General features: G+C 49.0%; 1 protein-coding gene across 2 annotated transcripts in view; it reads left to right on the plus strand.

The window, feature by feature from the left end:
- Positions 1-242: 242 nt before the first annotated feature.
- FBLN5 (fibulin 5) overlaps positions 243-15,862 on the plus strand; it is a 74,001-nt gene continuing 58,381 nt past the window's right edge. The window contains exons 1-5 of one of the 2 annotated variants that reach the window (XM_059373505.1): positions 243-300; positions 911-1,107; positions 5,213-5,267; positions 7,135-7,186; positions 9,050-9,304. In XM_059373505.1, coding sequence (XP_059229488.1) covers positions 1,091-1,107; positions 5,213-5,267; positions 7,135-7,186; positions 9,050-9,304 — 379 coding nt within the window. In that variant the 5' untranslated portion in view covers positions 243-300; positions 911-1,090. Of the gene's footprint in view, positions 301-621; positions 1,108-5,212; positions 5,268-7,134; positions 7,187-9,049; positions 9,305-15,862 lie in introns of those variants that run through there. The other variant, XM_059373504.1, reaches the window with a different exon arrangement.

Raw genomic sequence — 15,862 nt, forward strand, 5'->3', positions numbered from 1 at the left:
TAAAATCCCCTTCGAGCCAAGGAACGCTTTAAAAAAAAAATTATAATTTTTTCATCTTTATTGAGATATATAAGACGACATTGCATCCGTGTACGGTGGACGGCGAGTACGGTGCCTGGACACTGTTTAATTCAAGGAGGACCGTGTCCCCTGAGAATCAGGGGACGAGGGCGGGGCGGGCGCGTGGGCTCGGGAAGGTTTGCATTGCACAAGCCTGTGTCTTGCATTAGCCTCAGCCAGATTCCATCCTCCTCCTCTTCCCCACCCCCTCGTGCTCGCCACCCCTTCTTCTAGAAAACCGTGAGTCTCCCGTCGCTTTTCCCAGGCCTCTGCATCCTTGGGTCTGACTCCCCAGTAAATCCTTAGATTCGGGTCCCGGTCGCTGTGTCTGTCCCGAGTTCGAGTCCTCCGTCTGCCGGAGGATGACCTTCGCGGGCGTCCCCGGGCTCCCCAAGGGCTGGGGTGCTGGATCCTCCCACTCCCCCACCCCCGCCTCGACCCGGCCGCCTCGCCGGCCCAGGCACCGCCGTCCTCACTGGGTGGGAAGTAAAGGGTCAACGGGCCCTCCCAGCCCCCCGCCCCCCGCCCCCCTGCACTTGCCCGCCAATCGCCTCCGGTAGAGATGCGGGGAGCGCGAGTGCGGCTGCTCCGGCGGGGCGGCGGGCCGGGGCTCTCCTCCCAGCCCAGCACTGGGTCCTGGCAGACGCCCCAAGATTGTTGTGAGGAGTCTAGCCAGTTGGTGAGCGCTGTAATCTGAACCAGCTGTGTCCAGACTGAGGCCCCATTTGCATTGTTTAACATACTTAGAAAATGAAGTGTTCATTTTTAAAATTCCTCCTCCAATTGGTTTAATGCTGAATTACTGAAAAGGGCTAAGCAAAACCAGGTGCTTTCTCTGTGGGCTCTTCAGTGGCTCGGAGGACCCAGGCTCTCCCCTTGTCCTCCCCACGACTGGCTCGTCCCCCTGGAATAAAACACGGGCGAGCCCCAAGGGCCCAGAGGGAGCCGAAGTTCAGGGCCGGCTCCGAGGTCCCGCGCTGCCAGCTCCTTTTCTTTTCCCCTTCGCTGCTCCTGCTCGCACATCTTGGACATGCCAGGATTCAAAAGGTAGGTTCCCCCCGCTCAGGACCTTTTTTTCCTCCAGGGTCTGGAAACCTTACTAAAAACCTGATGGGTGGAAAATGGCTATGGCTGGAATTCAGGCTGTGTCAGGATATTGGAAAAGGCATTAGCTAGTGATGCAATGATATTGTTAATTACAAAAAGCTGCGCCTCTGTAATTTCCATCTTGAAGCCTTCTTTTGGGAGTGGGTATTTTATAATACGGCTTCAGAAGTCAGCATCCAAGGGAAGTCTGCAAAAACCTCAGAGCTTGATGCTCACCCTTACTTTACTGAAAGGGCAGCAAATTCGTGTGGCATTTTAGGATATATATATATGATATATATATCATATATATATAAAGCTGGGAAACCAATTACTAGTTCACTAGCTATTATTTTGCTGGACTGGCTGACTGTTGGACAAGTGGACGGACTAGCCGAACATCCCGAAATTGGATTTGCTCTATGTCTCTGTGGGATTCACAAAGGGCATGCGACCCAGAAGTTTCAAGCCAATGAAAAGTGGGGATTGCAGACAGAAATACATGTAAGCAAATGTTTTGCTGTTCTTTAAGGAAATTGCAGTTTCAGTCAAGGAATCCTTAAACCTTGAAGAACTTTATCTAGATTATATCGGCATGGTCTTTCGTAAACTCTTGAAAATGTCGCTGCTTTAGACAGATGAACTGTGGGTGTGTTGGGGGGGTGGGTGTGGGCTGATGTTGTACCGGGGACCAGCACTTCTCTGACAGGTAGCCCTGAGACTCAGTTGGCCCCTCTGGGTTTGCTTATGCTTTGGGCTGGTGCACAAAATGGGTGGACCCACCTGTTTTTGGAAAGTTCTGGGGACCAGTTATGAGATCCAAGTCACCCCTAGAATTTCTATAGTTTCTATAGTTCCTATATCTTGAGAGCTTTCTGGAGTTCTTCATGACAAGGTGTAACTGTTCGTGAGACCGTGAGAATAGCAGGGCGTGGGTTCCTTCTTTTTCGGAAAAACCTCTCAATGGACTGGCCTGAAATTCACTGGGCCCCCAGGACTCAGCTGTGGCTCATTCAGGAGGCCAGGCTTGAGGCTGGACCTTTCCGAGGAGACCTGTCCCTCCAGCCAAAGGGAACTGGGAGTCGGAGAGTTGGGGGAGAAATGGGGTTAGCATGCCTTTTCCACTAGCTCCTGGAGCCCACTGCAGTCAGGCTGTTCTGTCTCCAACATAAACGAGACAGGGTTTTATAACCAAGCGAAAGGAAACTTCATGTGAAGAAACAGGAAAACATTGAAATTCATAATATACAGCTTGGAAAATAAATTTGTTATTGTTCTTTCATTCCTTCCAGATATAAATCTGGCTGTCGCAAATATCAAAAAACCCTGGGATTTGGCTCTGCACTTTATAAGGTCAGAGCTGTCTCCGGCGTTCTAGAACCTGGCTCACACAGGCACTTAGACACAGTGAAAATGTGTGGACCCTCGGGGTCTTTATTCTTTGGATTGGGCACCGGATGAAGGAAGTGGGCCTGTGTCTTCTAGTACAAAGTCAAGGTTCTGTTCTCCCTGGATGTCAGCTCAAGTCCAGGGCCCTCCAGCTACCTGGGGTTGCTAATTCAGATGAGCCTTGTGTTCCTGGACTGAGTCAGCTTTGTCATCTACTGAACATTCTTTTAATGAAGGGAGGGATTATAAAGTGGAGGTATATGTTGATATAGCAGTTCTTCAAGTTCACCTCCTCCGGGAAGCCTTCTCTGATCTTCCTGTCCCTGCCTCCAGCCTGGCTCTCATGGCGCTCACTGGGTACTTCTCTCAATGCCCTTACCAGTGTGTATTGATGTAATCAATTCCCGTGGCTCTCCAGCCTGCTCCCCAGGGCAGCGATGGAGTCATGGTTTTGTTGCTCTTCTGTCTAGGGTCCATGCTTGTAAATAGTAGTTGCTCAGATAAATCACTATTGAGCTGAACAATAATAACACTAAATAGCTCTTCATTTACATAGTTTTTTTTTATACCATCATAATAATTTTTTTTTAAAATTTATTTATTTGAGAGAGAGAGAGAAAGAGAGAGAGAAGGAGGAGGGGCAGAGGGAGAGAGAGAATCTCAAGCAGACTCCGGACTGAGCATAGAGCTCAATTCTGGGCTTGATCCAACAACCCTGGGATCATGATCTGAGCTGAAACCCAGAGTCGGATGCTTAACCAACTGTGCCATCCAGGTCCGCCTAAACCACTATAATCATTTAAAAAAATTTTTTTTTTACTAAATCCTTTTTTAAAAGATTTTATTTATTTCTTTGAGAAAGAATGAGAGAAAAAGCATGAGCAGGTGGGGGCAGGGGGGAGGGGCAGAAGGAGAGGGAGAAGCAGACTCCCCACTGAGCAGGGAACCGGATGTGGGACTCATTCCCAGGACCTGGAGATCATGACCTGAGCCGAAGGCAGACGCTCAACCAACTGAGCCACCCAGGCTCCCCTGAACCATTGTAGTCATTTTTCAGTAGCATTAAGTACATTTCATGGTCTTGTGCAGTCAGTCTCTAGAACTCTTCTCATCTCGCAAAACTGAAACTCTGTCCTCGTGAAACACTAACTCCCTATTCCTTCTTCCCCTCCGCCCCCGGCACCCACCATCCTCCTCTTTGTCTCTAGGATTTAATTTAATTTAATTTTTATTTTATTATTTATTTATTTGACAGAGAGATCACCAGCAGGCAGAGAGGCAGGCAGGTGGGGGGAGGGGGAAGCAGGCTCTCTGCTGAGCAGAGAGCCCGATGCGGGACTCGATCCCAGGACCCTGAGATCATGACCTGAGCTGAAGGAAGAGGCTTAACCCACGGAGCCACCCAGGCACCCCAAGTCTCTAGGACTTTAACTGTTCTGCGTCCCTCATGTAGACGGGCACATACGGTATTTGTCCCTTTGTGACTGGCTTAATTCACTTAGCATCACGTCAACGAGGTTCATCCATGTGGTAGCTTATGCCAGAATTTCCTTCCTTACCAAGGCTGAATTATACTCCGATCCACCTTTGGTTTATCCATTCATCTGCTGAGGGACCCTTGGGTTGCTTTCAGCTTTGGGCTATTGTGAGTAAAACTGCTGCTGTAAACGTGGGTATACAAATATCTCTTTACATCCCTATTTTCCCTCTTCTGGGGGTTTCCCCAGGAGTGGCATTGTTGGATTGTACGGTAAATCAATTTTTAATGTTCTGTGGCGCTGGCACACAGCTGCCCCATTGCACCTCCCCACCAGCCCTGCACGAGGGCTCCAATTCCTCCACATCCTGGCTAACACTTGTTTTCTTGCTTTTTTTGATTAAAGCTATCCCGAGAGATGTGAAGTGGTATCTGTATTGTATTTTTCTTTATTTATTCACTTTAAAAAATTTTATTCTGTATTTTTAAAGCCTTGTGCCAGCCGTGATTTTATTAGCTAGAAGCGTGTGGGTGATGAAGGGTAGAAGACACAGGCTCAGGAGAGGTTTGGTGGCTTTGGAATGGAGAGCCGGCTTGACCTGCAATTTCTAGACTCCTCCTCCTAAGCTTTCCCTCTGCGTCCATTCTTCCCCAGGGTGCCCAGGTCCCCCAACCCCTCTTTGCCATTGGGGCCTATGTGATGTGTGCCCTGGGGTTAGGAGACTTTCCCGAGACATCTCTCTTCCGTAGAACTCAAACGCTGCACGTTGGTACTTTCCTTGCATCTTTTGAGGGTGCTATGGTCTCGTTTACTTTTCCTGTTTCAGAATAAGGACACTGAAAACTTTGCAAGAAGTAAAGACAAAGCAGCTGGTCCGTGCATGGGTCATGCCACAGCAGTGGGTTTTAGATTTTGTCTTTGAAGTAGCAAAACCTTTTATTAAAAAAAAAAATGTCATCTAACACATGATCCCAACACATAAAACTAGTTAGAGAGGCATGGTTTTACGTTGGATGGCTGGGGGTATCTGGAGTCTGCTTTGACCTCTGGAGCAGGAGCACCCCAGCCCCCCAAATATATACACAAGTTGGAGTCCCCATTGTAAATGCACAGGCAGCCTGTGGTCCCTCTTGGTCCCCAGGTCTGGATTCTGGAAGTAACTTGGGCATTTTTATCTCTCAACCTGTTTCTCTCTGCAGGATACTTACTGTTACCATTCTGGCTCTCTGTCTTCCGAGTCCTGGGAATGCACAGGTAGGATTTTAATGTTGTGTCTGATCTAGAAGCATGTTAAAAATCAGGGTGAGAGGGTCCAGCCACGCATTTTAGAACCCCAGAATTTACAGTTCACCAAAGCTGAGCCCCGCCCCTAGATGAAGGTGGGCTCAGAGAGGTGGACCCTCGCCCCAGAGGCGGGGCTGGGACTCCAGGGTTCTGATTCCCAATCCAAGACTTTGCATCGGGCAGCTGCTGTCAGTTGTGTCCTCCCAGGCTTGATTTATGGTAAATGTTAAAAAGTCAGAGGCGCTCTAGGGCTTCTGGGCAGTGGTGCCCTGCCTGCTTGTGGCCCACGTGGGTCTGCGTGTCTCTGCAGACACGCAGCCCTGGTGGGAGGAGGCGGGTCCGCCCTGGACTGACCCCCTCGGCAGGGGTGTGGACAGGGGGTGGGGAAGTCAGGCTCCAGCAGGGGTCTGGGAGAGGCCCGCAGTGCCCAGACTTTATGAAGCCAGTTTGTGTCAGCCTTTGAGAATGTGGGCACGTCCCTCCTGCAAACTCAGAGCAGCCTCTCTGTTTCTGGCTCACAGATGAGAGAGGCCTCACCTCGGGGCAGGGCTGAGGGACCACAGGCGGATGGGGGAAGACTTTTTCTCTTCCTATTAAGAATTTCAAAATAGATTCAGGCTCTTAGGGATTAAAAAGGAGCCTAGGGGGAGTAACAGAGACTTGGAGCTTGGGGGGCCCTTGGAGTCCTCTGACCCAGCCTCACGGTGACAGATGGTGACATCCAGACACGGAGAGGACAGGGGTCCTGGTCCTGTGGTTACTGCGTGTTAGGCACTCCGCATCCATGAACATATCCATCCAGTCCTTGCAGCCACGCAGAAGTAAGCGCTGTCGCCCCCATTTTACAGGTGAGGGTGTGGAGGCCGAGGAAGCTGCGAGCAGTGGTTACAGTTGAGGCATTGAAGCGAGGCTGGTGGGCTTGAACCCTCGCTGGTGCATAGCTGGTGAGCCAGGCCTGGACTCCAGTCTCCTGGTTTTCCCGAGCCTTATGGCACATTCTCCTGGCTCATTTGCTCCCTTTCTTTTGCCCCAAGGCCCTAAGACTCCTGACCCCACTCCCACAAATGCAGGCTGAATCCGTCATCTCTCAAAACCAGCCTACAGTGCAGGAATCCAAACCTTGGAAGGCACAAGGAAGGCCAGGGTTGGGGTTCCCATAGTTAGAAACATTCCTGCTCTGCCTGTTCCTATAAAATGCGGACTTTTGGCCCCCATGACGTTTTTCTAAGGCCTAAAGTTGTAAACTCAAATTGCACATGAAGACCACAACCCCAGGGGACCACTGAGACCTGTCTATTCCTAGAAGCATCTTTATGTAATTGTCTTGGCGAGACTGCAAAAGGGGGATTTTCCCTATTCTACTTTTCTTACAAAACAGGCTGCATTGCTGTGTAGTTTCAGGTGAGAGGGTTAGGTTAGGGAATGTCACGGGGGTCCCGAGGAGGGGAGGTCGAATAGCACCCAGGGCAAGAGAGTGATTGCCCTTAAAAGCAGTCCCATCTGCTCCTATAAAGAAATGAACTCGGGATGTGCCTCGTTATCATGTGGGCCAGATGTGATTACTCCTGTGTCTCATAACTGGGGCAGGAAACAGCCCTCAAATCTGCTGGTAGTGGGGGTTTTAAAGTGTAATGCTAAGTGTTAAATGATTATAAGAAAATACTAAAAAGAAGGGGCAAATAGGACTTATAATTCAGGTTTGGTGTTACGGATGCTTTTTTTTTTCTTTACTGCATTTCTCGAACTTTCTGTGATGTCCTTGTAATACTTTTATAGTTTAAAAAAAAAATGGTAAGGACCATGACTTTACCTCTTTCTCCTCTCTCCTTCCCGGCAGCAACAGTGCACTAACGGCTTCGATCTGGATCGCTCGTCAGGACAGTGCTTAGGTACGAGGGACACGGAGGATCCTGCACTGGGTGGGGGCATTCGATGACAGACCGATGGTGGGCCTGTGTCTTTCCCTGCTGCTGCTTGATATTATCAAACCTGTATTGGCCTGGGTTATGGAAGAAAACAGTGCCTGTCAATAACACCCATTTATCAATCACCTGCTTTGTGGCCCACCCCAGGAGGGGGCAAAAATGAGCATGGATTGACCTGTGTCCCCAAGGGGCTCTCCATCTGTATTAGTTTCTGATGGCTGCTGTAACAGACTGCCACAGACTTAGTGGTTTAAACAACAAAAATCTATCTCCCAGCTCAGCTCAGAAGTTATCCATAGATTTATCTGTAATTATTTATAGGTCTGAGGTTTTAGAGGGATTTCCCAGCCCAACTTCAAGGGGTCAGCAAAGCTTTTGTTTCTTTCTAGAAGCTCTAGCAGAGAATCCATGTCCTGGCTCATAGGTATTGTTGGCAGAATTCACTTTCTTTCTTTTTTAGAAAAATTGGGATATGATTGACACATCATGTCATATGAGTTTCAGGGTTACAACTTGTTGATCTGATAACACATATATATTGCAGGATGATCCCCACCGGAACCTTTGCTAACACCGCCATCACATCACATAGTCACATTTCTTTCCTTATGGCAAGAACTTTTAAGAGCGTCTCTCTTTTTTTTTTTTTTTTTTTTTTTTTTTTTTTTTTTTTTAGATTTTATTTATTTGTCAGAGAGAGGGAGAGAGAGCGAGCACAGGCAGACAGAATGGCAGGCAGAGGTAGAGGGAGAAGCAGGCTCCCTGCCGAGCAAGGAGCCCGATGTGGACTCGATCCCAGGACACTGGGATCATGACCTGAGCCGAAGGCAGCTGCTTAACCAACTGAGCCACCCAGGCGTCCCAAGAGCGTCTCTCTTAACAATGTTCGAGAACCTAATACAATATGGCGAACTGTCCTCGCTGGGAGGGCTGTGAACTCCCCGGCACTTATTCAACTTATAAATGCAAGTTTGTGCCCTTCACCAGCCTCTCCCAGTCCTCAGCCACCATGTCACTCATGATTTTTATGAGTTTGGCTTTTTTGATTCTACATATAAGGGAGATCATACATGACTTTCCTGTGACTTATCTCGTGTAGCATGACATCCATCCATGGACTGCTACAGAACGGGGCATCAACCTCAGCATACTTCCCTTTCCCGAGGTGGGAGTTGGTGCACGTGTCTCGGTTGAGCTGTCTGGGGTGAGCGTGTCTCCCCCACAGGCCTGGACACGGACCTGGACACAGACCTGTTTGCTGGCACAGGGCGAGCTGACTTGCCAGTAGGCTTCCACTTTCTTTGCAAGGAACTAGCTCTCAGCCAAACCTTATCTTCCTTGATGCAAGGGATTCCCTCCCCCACCCAGCTGTTTTTTGGAGTAGAAGAGGAAGTCATCATGAGGTCCAACCCAGGGTTTCCCGGGGGTCGTATGGGTACATGGGAGCACTGGGCTGTTTTTAGATGGCACGCTCACAGATAAATGCTCCATTTTAGTATTGATACATACATTTTTACTGTTACCTTCTACTTATGTTGATTGGTAGTGTCTACTTGGGTTTCACATGTGGGTGAGATGATATGGATTTTGTGGCTGGGGTGCAGATTGTGATGTGGTCTCTGATGGCTGATGTCTGGGTGATGCTGGTCAGTGTGATTTAGTTACACCAACGTTTGAGGGTCCCCCGCAGTGATGTGCCAGGGTGGCCCTCCGTGTTTGGGAGCAGATGCTGGTAAAGAGTGGCTTTGGGATCCTTGGCTGAACTATGTGCCATGCGCTGCCTGGCCGGGGAGCCCCTGACCCTCATCCTTTCTTTGGCATTTCCAGATATTGACGAATGCCGGACCATCCCTGAGGCCTGCCGAGGAGACATGATGTGTGTTAACCAAAACGGCGGGTACCTGTGCATCCCCCGAACAAACCCAGTGTACCGGGGGCCCTACTCCAACCCCTACTCCAACCCCTACTCGGGTCCGTACCCAGCAGCGGCCCCACCGCTCTCAGCTCCAAACTACCCCACGATTTCGAGGCCTCTCATCTGCCGCTTTGGATACCAGATGGATGAAAGCAACCAGTGTGTGGGTGAGTAGCGCAGGGTCTCAGGCTCCTGTGCTCTGGGAAGGTCCTAATCCAGCAACAGTGAAGTCCTAACCAATAAAGCAATGACTTACTTTCTACAGAGTTCCTTTCTGCTGAGTGTCCTGTGTCTCCAGGAACCCCCCCCCCCCAGGAGTAGCTTAGATCGTTGTCACATTCTGGTTCTCATCTAGAAAGCTGATTTGTTTTTTCTTTATTTTCATCTGTCTATCACCTATCTACCTAAAGACTAAGCTTATATTCTCTCTGTTTGATCATAAATGCATCTGGTTTAACTTAGTGAATCCCAGAGAGAAGATCTAGAAAGGACCAGCACTTTCTCTTCAACACTCCTCACCCTTGAATGGAATGTATACTCTTGAAATAAAAGAAGTCTTGAAGGCCATGGCCAGCTGTTCTGGAAAGAGAGTGGGTTCCTTGGGTGGGTGCCAATGTTCTTTTGGCTATAATGAGCCCCGCTGATGGGAACTCACAGCGAGAATAGACCTCTGGGAGGAAGGCGACATCACATGGCATGAGTCCCCAAGGGGGTTGGCAAGTGGTTTGACCAGTGCCCTGGTGAGCTTTGGTGTCTGTTGACCAGTGTGGCCTTAGCGGAGCGCTACTGGGGATCCTTCCTTGGTTGCTCTGATGGTTGGACCAAGAGCTCTGTGACTGTTTCCAGCTTCAGCAGATGGTCTAGAGTGGTGATGGCTCCAGACCTTTTTGATCATGCACCTCGTATCCAAGATCTTTTTGAGCTTGGAGCCCCATGAGATGCGTATTTATAAATTACATACATATCCTGTTATACTAATATGGTTTGAGGAGTGTAACGCATACATTTAAGACTAGAACATCTTAGAAGATGTGATAAAAATAAATGTGAGTGAAGTTCTGATACGTCCCTTCCCCAAAGTCCTGGAGACCACCGGTGTGCCTAGTGAGATTTTTGTTGGTCCGTTTTTAGGGCTCTGAAGTATTAAGCTGTTAGAGAGTCTGGGTTGGCTATCTCGTAATATCTTCTGTTCTTGCAAATGAGTGTGCATTTCCATTTGGATACATGGATATAGTATGCAAACCAGTGTCCTTCAGAGCCGCAAGGGGAAACTGGGTGCACCTGGGCCCAAACTTCTCCATTCTTACTGGTTGCGAAGGACATGGGGTGTATGTGGGGGGGGCGAGGGGGGAAGATAAATAGAGGTAGAGAGGAGGAGGGGTGGGGACCGAGGGGAGAGTGAGTTAATGGTCACTCCAAATAGAGATGAGTGGGCAGAGGCAAAGAGTGTGGGGTCCAGCCAAGCCACAGACACAGTTTGGTGGAGAAGGAGGTAGTGCCCTTCCCTATAACGAGCTGCCGGAGCGCTGTAACTGGAAGGGACTTTACCAACTGAACTTCTGCTTCCTCGTCCTCTAGGAAAGGGAGCACGGACTCCAGCAGGTTAGTCATGACAGAGGTAGGATGGTGGGTTACAGGACTGACTACCAGTATCTACCTTCCTAACTGGGCCACGTGACCTCTCTTGTCGGGTAGTAAAGAAAGGATCCCGGAAAGAAATGCAGAGAAGGAGCGGTTGGGGGATGTCTGGGTGGCTCAGTTGGTTCAGGGTCTGCCTTTGGCTCAGGTCCTGATCTCAGGGTCCTGGGATGGAGCCTGGTGTTGGGCTCCCTGCTCAGGGGGGAGCCTGCTTTTCCCTCTGCCTCTGCTGCTCCTCCCCACTTGTGCTCTCAGTCTCTCTCTCTCTCTCTCTCAAATAAATAAATAATCTTTAAAGGGAAAAAAAAGGAGAGATTGGAGTAGAGCGCCTCTTCCAGGATGTCCTGTAGGGCTGGATGCATCGAGTGCAGGATTGAAAGTGAGGAAGGGGGTGTGATTATCCATTGAGGTGCTCCAGGATTTTGTGAGGGGGCCTCAGGGTGTTCTGCCTGATGTCTGGGGCCATCCCACAGACCCCTTTGGGGAACAACTGGGAACTGCTGCACCACTCCCCGAAGCAGTCCCCTCCCTCCCACAGACTTCTTTCCAGGAACTCAGGGCCCTTAAGAAGGACGGGGCTGGGAAACCTATTCATCTCCTTGTCCCCATGACGTCATGCAGTTTCACGGTTCCTAACCTGTCACGCGGGAGACGTGGAGCCTTCATAATGGCCCTTTCTGTAAGAAGAATAGAGTCAAGGAACCCTAGCGAGGACTGGCACCGGGCCCACCCATTTCCAAAAAGTTCAGCATTATGCATTCATAAATCCCGAGTTCTTTCTAACTTCCCTTCCCTGCACCCCACTATTTCCTGACGTACACAGGTCCTTCTGGGCATTGTAAGAGGTGGCGTCACAGGGGAGGGACAAGAGAGGAGACGAGGAAGGGTGTCTGCTTCCACCCACTGTGCCCTCCAGGATGCAGGAGGGGGGCTTGAGAACAGGCAAAAGGGAAGCCAGGCGCAGAGATGGCCGAAGTGGGGGCGGGGGGGGGCGCAGGGGGGCGCACACCAGGAGAGGGCATTGTTGATAAAGGAGGAGGTGGTGCGTGGGGGGCTCTCACCACCTGGAGGAGGAGGATGTAGGTCTGAGCTTGTGGAGGAAGTGTGGAACCAGCGCTGCGTAATCGGGAAGAACAGGGAAACATTTCTGAAATTTGGGTGTCCTAGGAGGGAGGACAACCTCTTCAAAGGAGTCTTCTCCTCGCCATCAGGATGAAGCTGATAAGCCAGAGTGATGAGAGCAGCGGTCAGGAGAGCAAATGCTTCCCCAGGGCTGGGTGCAGGAGTAGTTACATGTGAATTAAGAGCCCGAGCCATTTGGAGAGGTTAGGAAATCCAGCCAAAGAGAATGGGGATGAACCAGGGTTTGAACCCATTCAGCTCCGGATGAGGCTCAGATTGGTCAAGGTTTGTTCAAAGCCTCTGAGAGAGTCTGTGTTGGAGCCCTGATTAAACACAAGGACCTTCTCTTGCTTTTTTTTTTTTTTTTTTTTGTAATTAAAGTTTCTCCTGTAAAGAACCTAGACAAAAGCAGAGACCGTAATGAACACTACCTACTTATCACTGTGTGGCTGTAATTGTCAGCACAGACCGAGCCTTGCTTGTCCTTTACCCTCCCCCAGTGGACTGATCAAAGCAAATCTCAGGCATCATGTAACTTTATCCTTAAATACTTAAGAATGTATCTCTCACAGATAGAGATACATTCTCTATCTAGAGATAGAGATTCTTAAAAAAAAAAAAAAAAAAAAAGGGGACGCCTGGGTGGCTCAGTGGGTTAAGCAGCTTCCTTTGGCTCAGGTCATGATCCCAGCATCCTGGGATCGAGTCCCACATCGGGCTCCTTGCTCCGCAGGGAGCCTGCTTCTCCCTCTGCCTCTGCCTTCCACTCTGTCTGCCTGTGCTCGCTCTCGCTCGCTCTCTCTGACAAATAAATAAAATCTTTAAAAAAAAAAAAAAGCCCCAACACTGTTTGTTATCAAACCTACAAAAATCAACAATAATTCCTATTTATCATTAAATGTCCAGGTGGTGTTCAAATTTCCCTGATCATAAGTGTCTTCCTTTCCCCCTTGTTGGTTTGTTAGAATCGGATCCAAATGATCCGATGATCCGATCCAAATTACATTTTGTTGACAAGTCTTTTAAATTTCTCTTAATATTTTTTGTTTCTCTTGCCACGAGGCAAGAGAACTACAAGGTGGGGTTCTTTGTCCTGTACAATTCCTTACATTTGGGATTTTACTGATCACGATTTTGGGTGATTTTTAGCATATTCCTTCATGTCTTCCGTTTTTCTCTACACTGGTAATAGATCTAGAGACCTGATCCAATTCAAATTAAATATTTTGGGCAGACTGCTTCATAGGTAATACCATTATTCTTTTGTCCTCTTTCTGCCCTGCTTTCTCCTCATGAACTCTGAGACAATTTGCTTAAAGAAGCAAATGTACCTTTTCACCGTGACTTCCTTTTTCTGAGTTTTGGACCCAGTCTCAAAGAAGCAGTTTCCTCCATTGTGTCCGGATTAGAATGTGGCCTGTCTCTGCAGGCCAGGCAGGGCCAGGCTCTGTGCACTTGTTCCTGGTGCCCCAGTTTCCTTCTTGACTTCTCTGTTTTGGGTTCTGCCTTGGAGGCGAATAGATGCTGTTCCTTCTGGAACAAAATTCAGCCTCAGGTTTGAGTCCCCCTCCACCGTAGATGTAAATTGGGGTCACCTGGGACACTTACAGAGTGAACGGTGACCCAAGAGTTAAAGCTCATGAACCAAGCAAGTTTTGTGTCATCTAGAAAACTGGCCTTTTGGCTTGTGGGTGCTCAGCCCTACGGCCGAGGGTGGTGACTCATGGCTGGTTAGGATGTGTCCTCCAGATCCTGGACCCCTGGGAGATCAGTGGCCAGCTTCTCTGGCGATGGAGAGCCAGATGGACATGGTTAGTCATCAAGGAAGTAAGAGCGGCTCCAGGGAAGTCTTACCTACCTAGATGCACCGAAGATACAGAGAAAAGATAAAATCAAAGGCATACCAAGGATTCTGAGCTGGCCAAAAGACCTTGCAGAAGCAGGATGCTGTGGGGTTAATGGTATGGCTGCTGAAGGTTCAGGAAGAAGGGAGCTGAGCTGAGGGCTGGAGCTACCATGGTTTGAACCCCCACTCAGGAACCTTCCTATCATAGCATGCTGCCTCTGAGAACATCAACTTCAGCCAAGGTCCCTGCATGTGGATGTCCCTTATTTATGTGTGCTTGTCCCCTTTGGGGCTCAACTTGTCACCTCTCTTGGTGGACAGTCTTAGTTCTGGCTTTGCCAGTCAGCTTGGCTTAGCAGCAAACTTAGGGACTGTACTGGTGACAGATGCTTATGGAATGTTCTGCGGTTGACCAAGCAGTCTTTTACTAGAGCCCAGGGACTGAAGGGGATCTTCTGGTCGTTTGTGAAATTATTCTCCTTCCTGGCCCAGGGATTTGTATTGATCAAAGCGTTTGAGTAGCGAGGTAGGCATTCATAGGGATCCTTCTAGAAGACGGATGTGCTAGCCCGAGACTTTGTGTTGAGTTAGTCTTCCTGAAAGCCAGCCAGGTTTTATTCAACTGACAATAAATGTGACCAATGATAACAGAGCACTTGTTGGGGCCAGACTCTGCTCTGGGCACTGAGGGGGCAGGGTGTCTGGGCATGGCTGCGGGCTCTCTCCAGAAGTTACCGTCAGGAAGGGAGATTGGACACAAAAGAAGCTGCTAAAATACTAGGTGGCCTGTGATAGGTCCCTGAGATGGTGAAGAGAAGGCAGAGATGGGCAGGCTGTGCCTTCTGGAATGGAGAGGGCTGGAACTTGGACATCAGACTGGCCTTGAGTCCCATCCTGGTTTGGTCACTTCCTGGCTGTGAGCCTTGAATCTCAGTTTCCTCATCTGTAAACTGGGCATGACAAGGTCTGGCTCACAGAGAATGTGAGGAAATACCTTGTCCAGTGTCTGTCTGTAGAATCACAAGGAAACCATTCATCAAGAAAGACTCAAGGGTCTGGCGATGACAACCTGTGTGTAGAAAGATTCATAGAATCTGAAAATGCACTGCAAGCCTCATTCTTTAGAACCTTTAAAATGACCAAAAACTGAGCTTGGTACACACCCATCCCACAGACTTTGCAGGATATGGCCTAGTTCCTTCCCTCATGAAATTTCAGTCAGGTTCTGCTTCAAGACTCCAGCAAAGCCTGGGTTTGTTTAAACTGTGAAACGGAACAGTGAGAAGACTTTCCAACCTGACATTTGTTCCCAGCAGATAAGGCAAGGACAGGAGCACTGGAAACTTCACTGAGCCCTCCACGTGGCGGCTCCTGTGGGCTTTTCTCCCAATTTTTTTATAAAGGCTTGGGCAATAACTTGAAACCATGTCCTCAGGGATGAGACTGGAAGGAAAATGCAGGGAATGCAGGTCACTGGGTTCCTTCGGCTGCCGAGGGCACGGGGACCAGGCAGGCCTGGCAAGAAGTGGGACCAGGCTTGAGTCAGGGGCTCCGCAGTTGGGTTTGCTTGTCAACCGGGCCTTGGCAGACTTATCCCCGTGCACCCCGTCCTGCTTCAAGTCTTTCCTAGTCACTGGTGGGGATAGGGAGTGAGCAGAATAGGGGGGTTTACAATAAATAAATAAATAAAAACTTTAGAAAAATAAACGTTAAAACTTAATTTTTAAAATGAATTCTCATATTGTTTGAATCTGTTAGAAGGATGTATTATTTTTGTTTTAAAACCACCGCCCCCCGCCCCCCCCCCCCCCCCCCCCCCCGCCAATTTTTTTAAAGCTTAAAGTGAGACAGATGGCGTGGGAAAGGGACCAGAGAGGACACTGAGAAGAACGGGACAGATTTGCTATTTATTAGCTGTGGGGCATAAGAAAGTCATTGGGCCTTTCTGTAAAAAGGAGGGACAGGAGGATAGTAAGAATCTGAATGTGGGGTGTGCGGCTAGAATTCAGGGATCCGTTGTCATGTTTTTTCTCATTAACGTCTAGTGAAATTTGTCATTGTTGTCCATTATGGAGACAGTAGGCTGTAATGCCTTAGTGGTCCCTGTGACAGTATTAAC

The sequence above is a fragment of the Mustela nigripes genome, chromosome 13 (assembly GCF_022355385.1).
Source record: "Mustela nigripes isolate SB6536 chromosome 13, MUSNIG.SB6536, whole genome shotgun sequence".
Lineage (NCBI taxonomy): Eukaryota > Metazoa > Chordata > Mammalia > Carnivora > Mustelidae > Mustela > Mustela nigripes.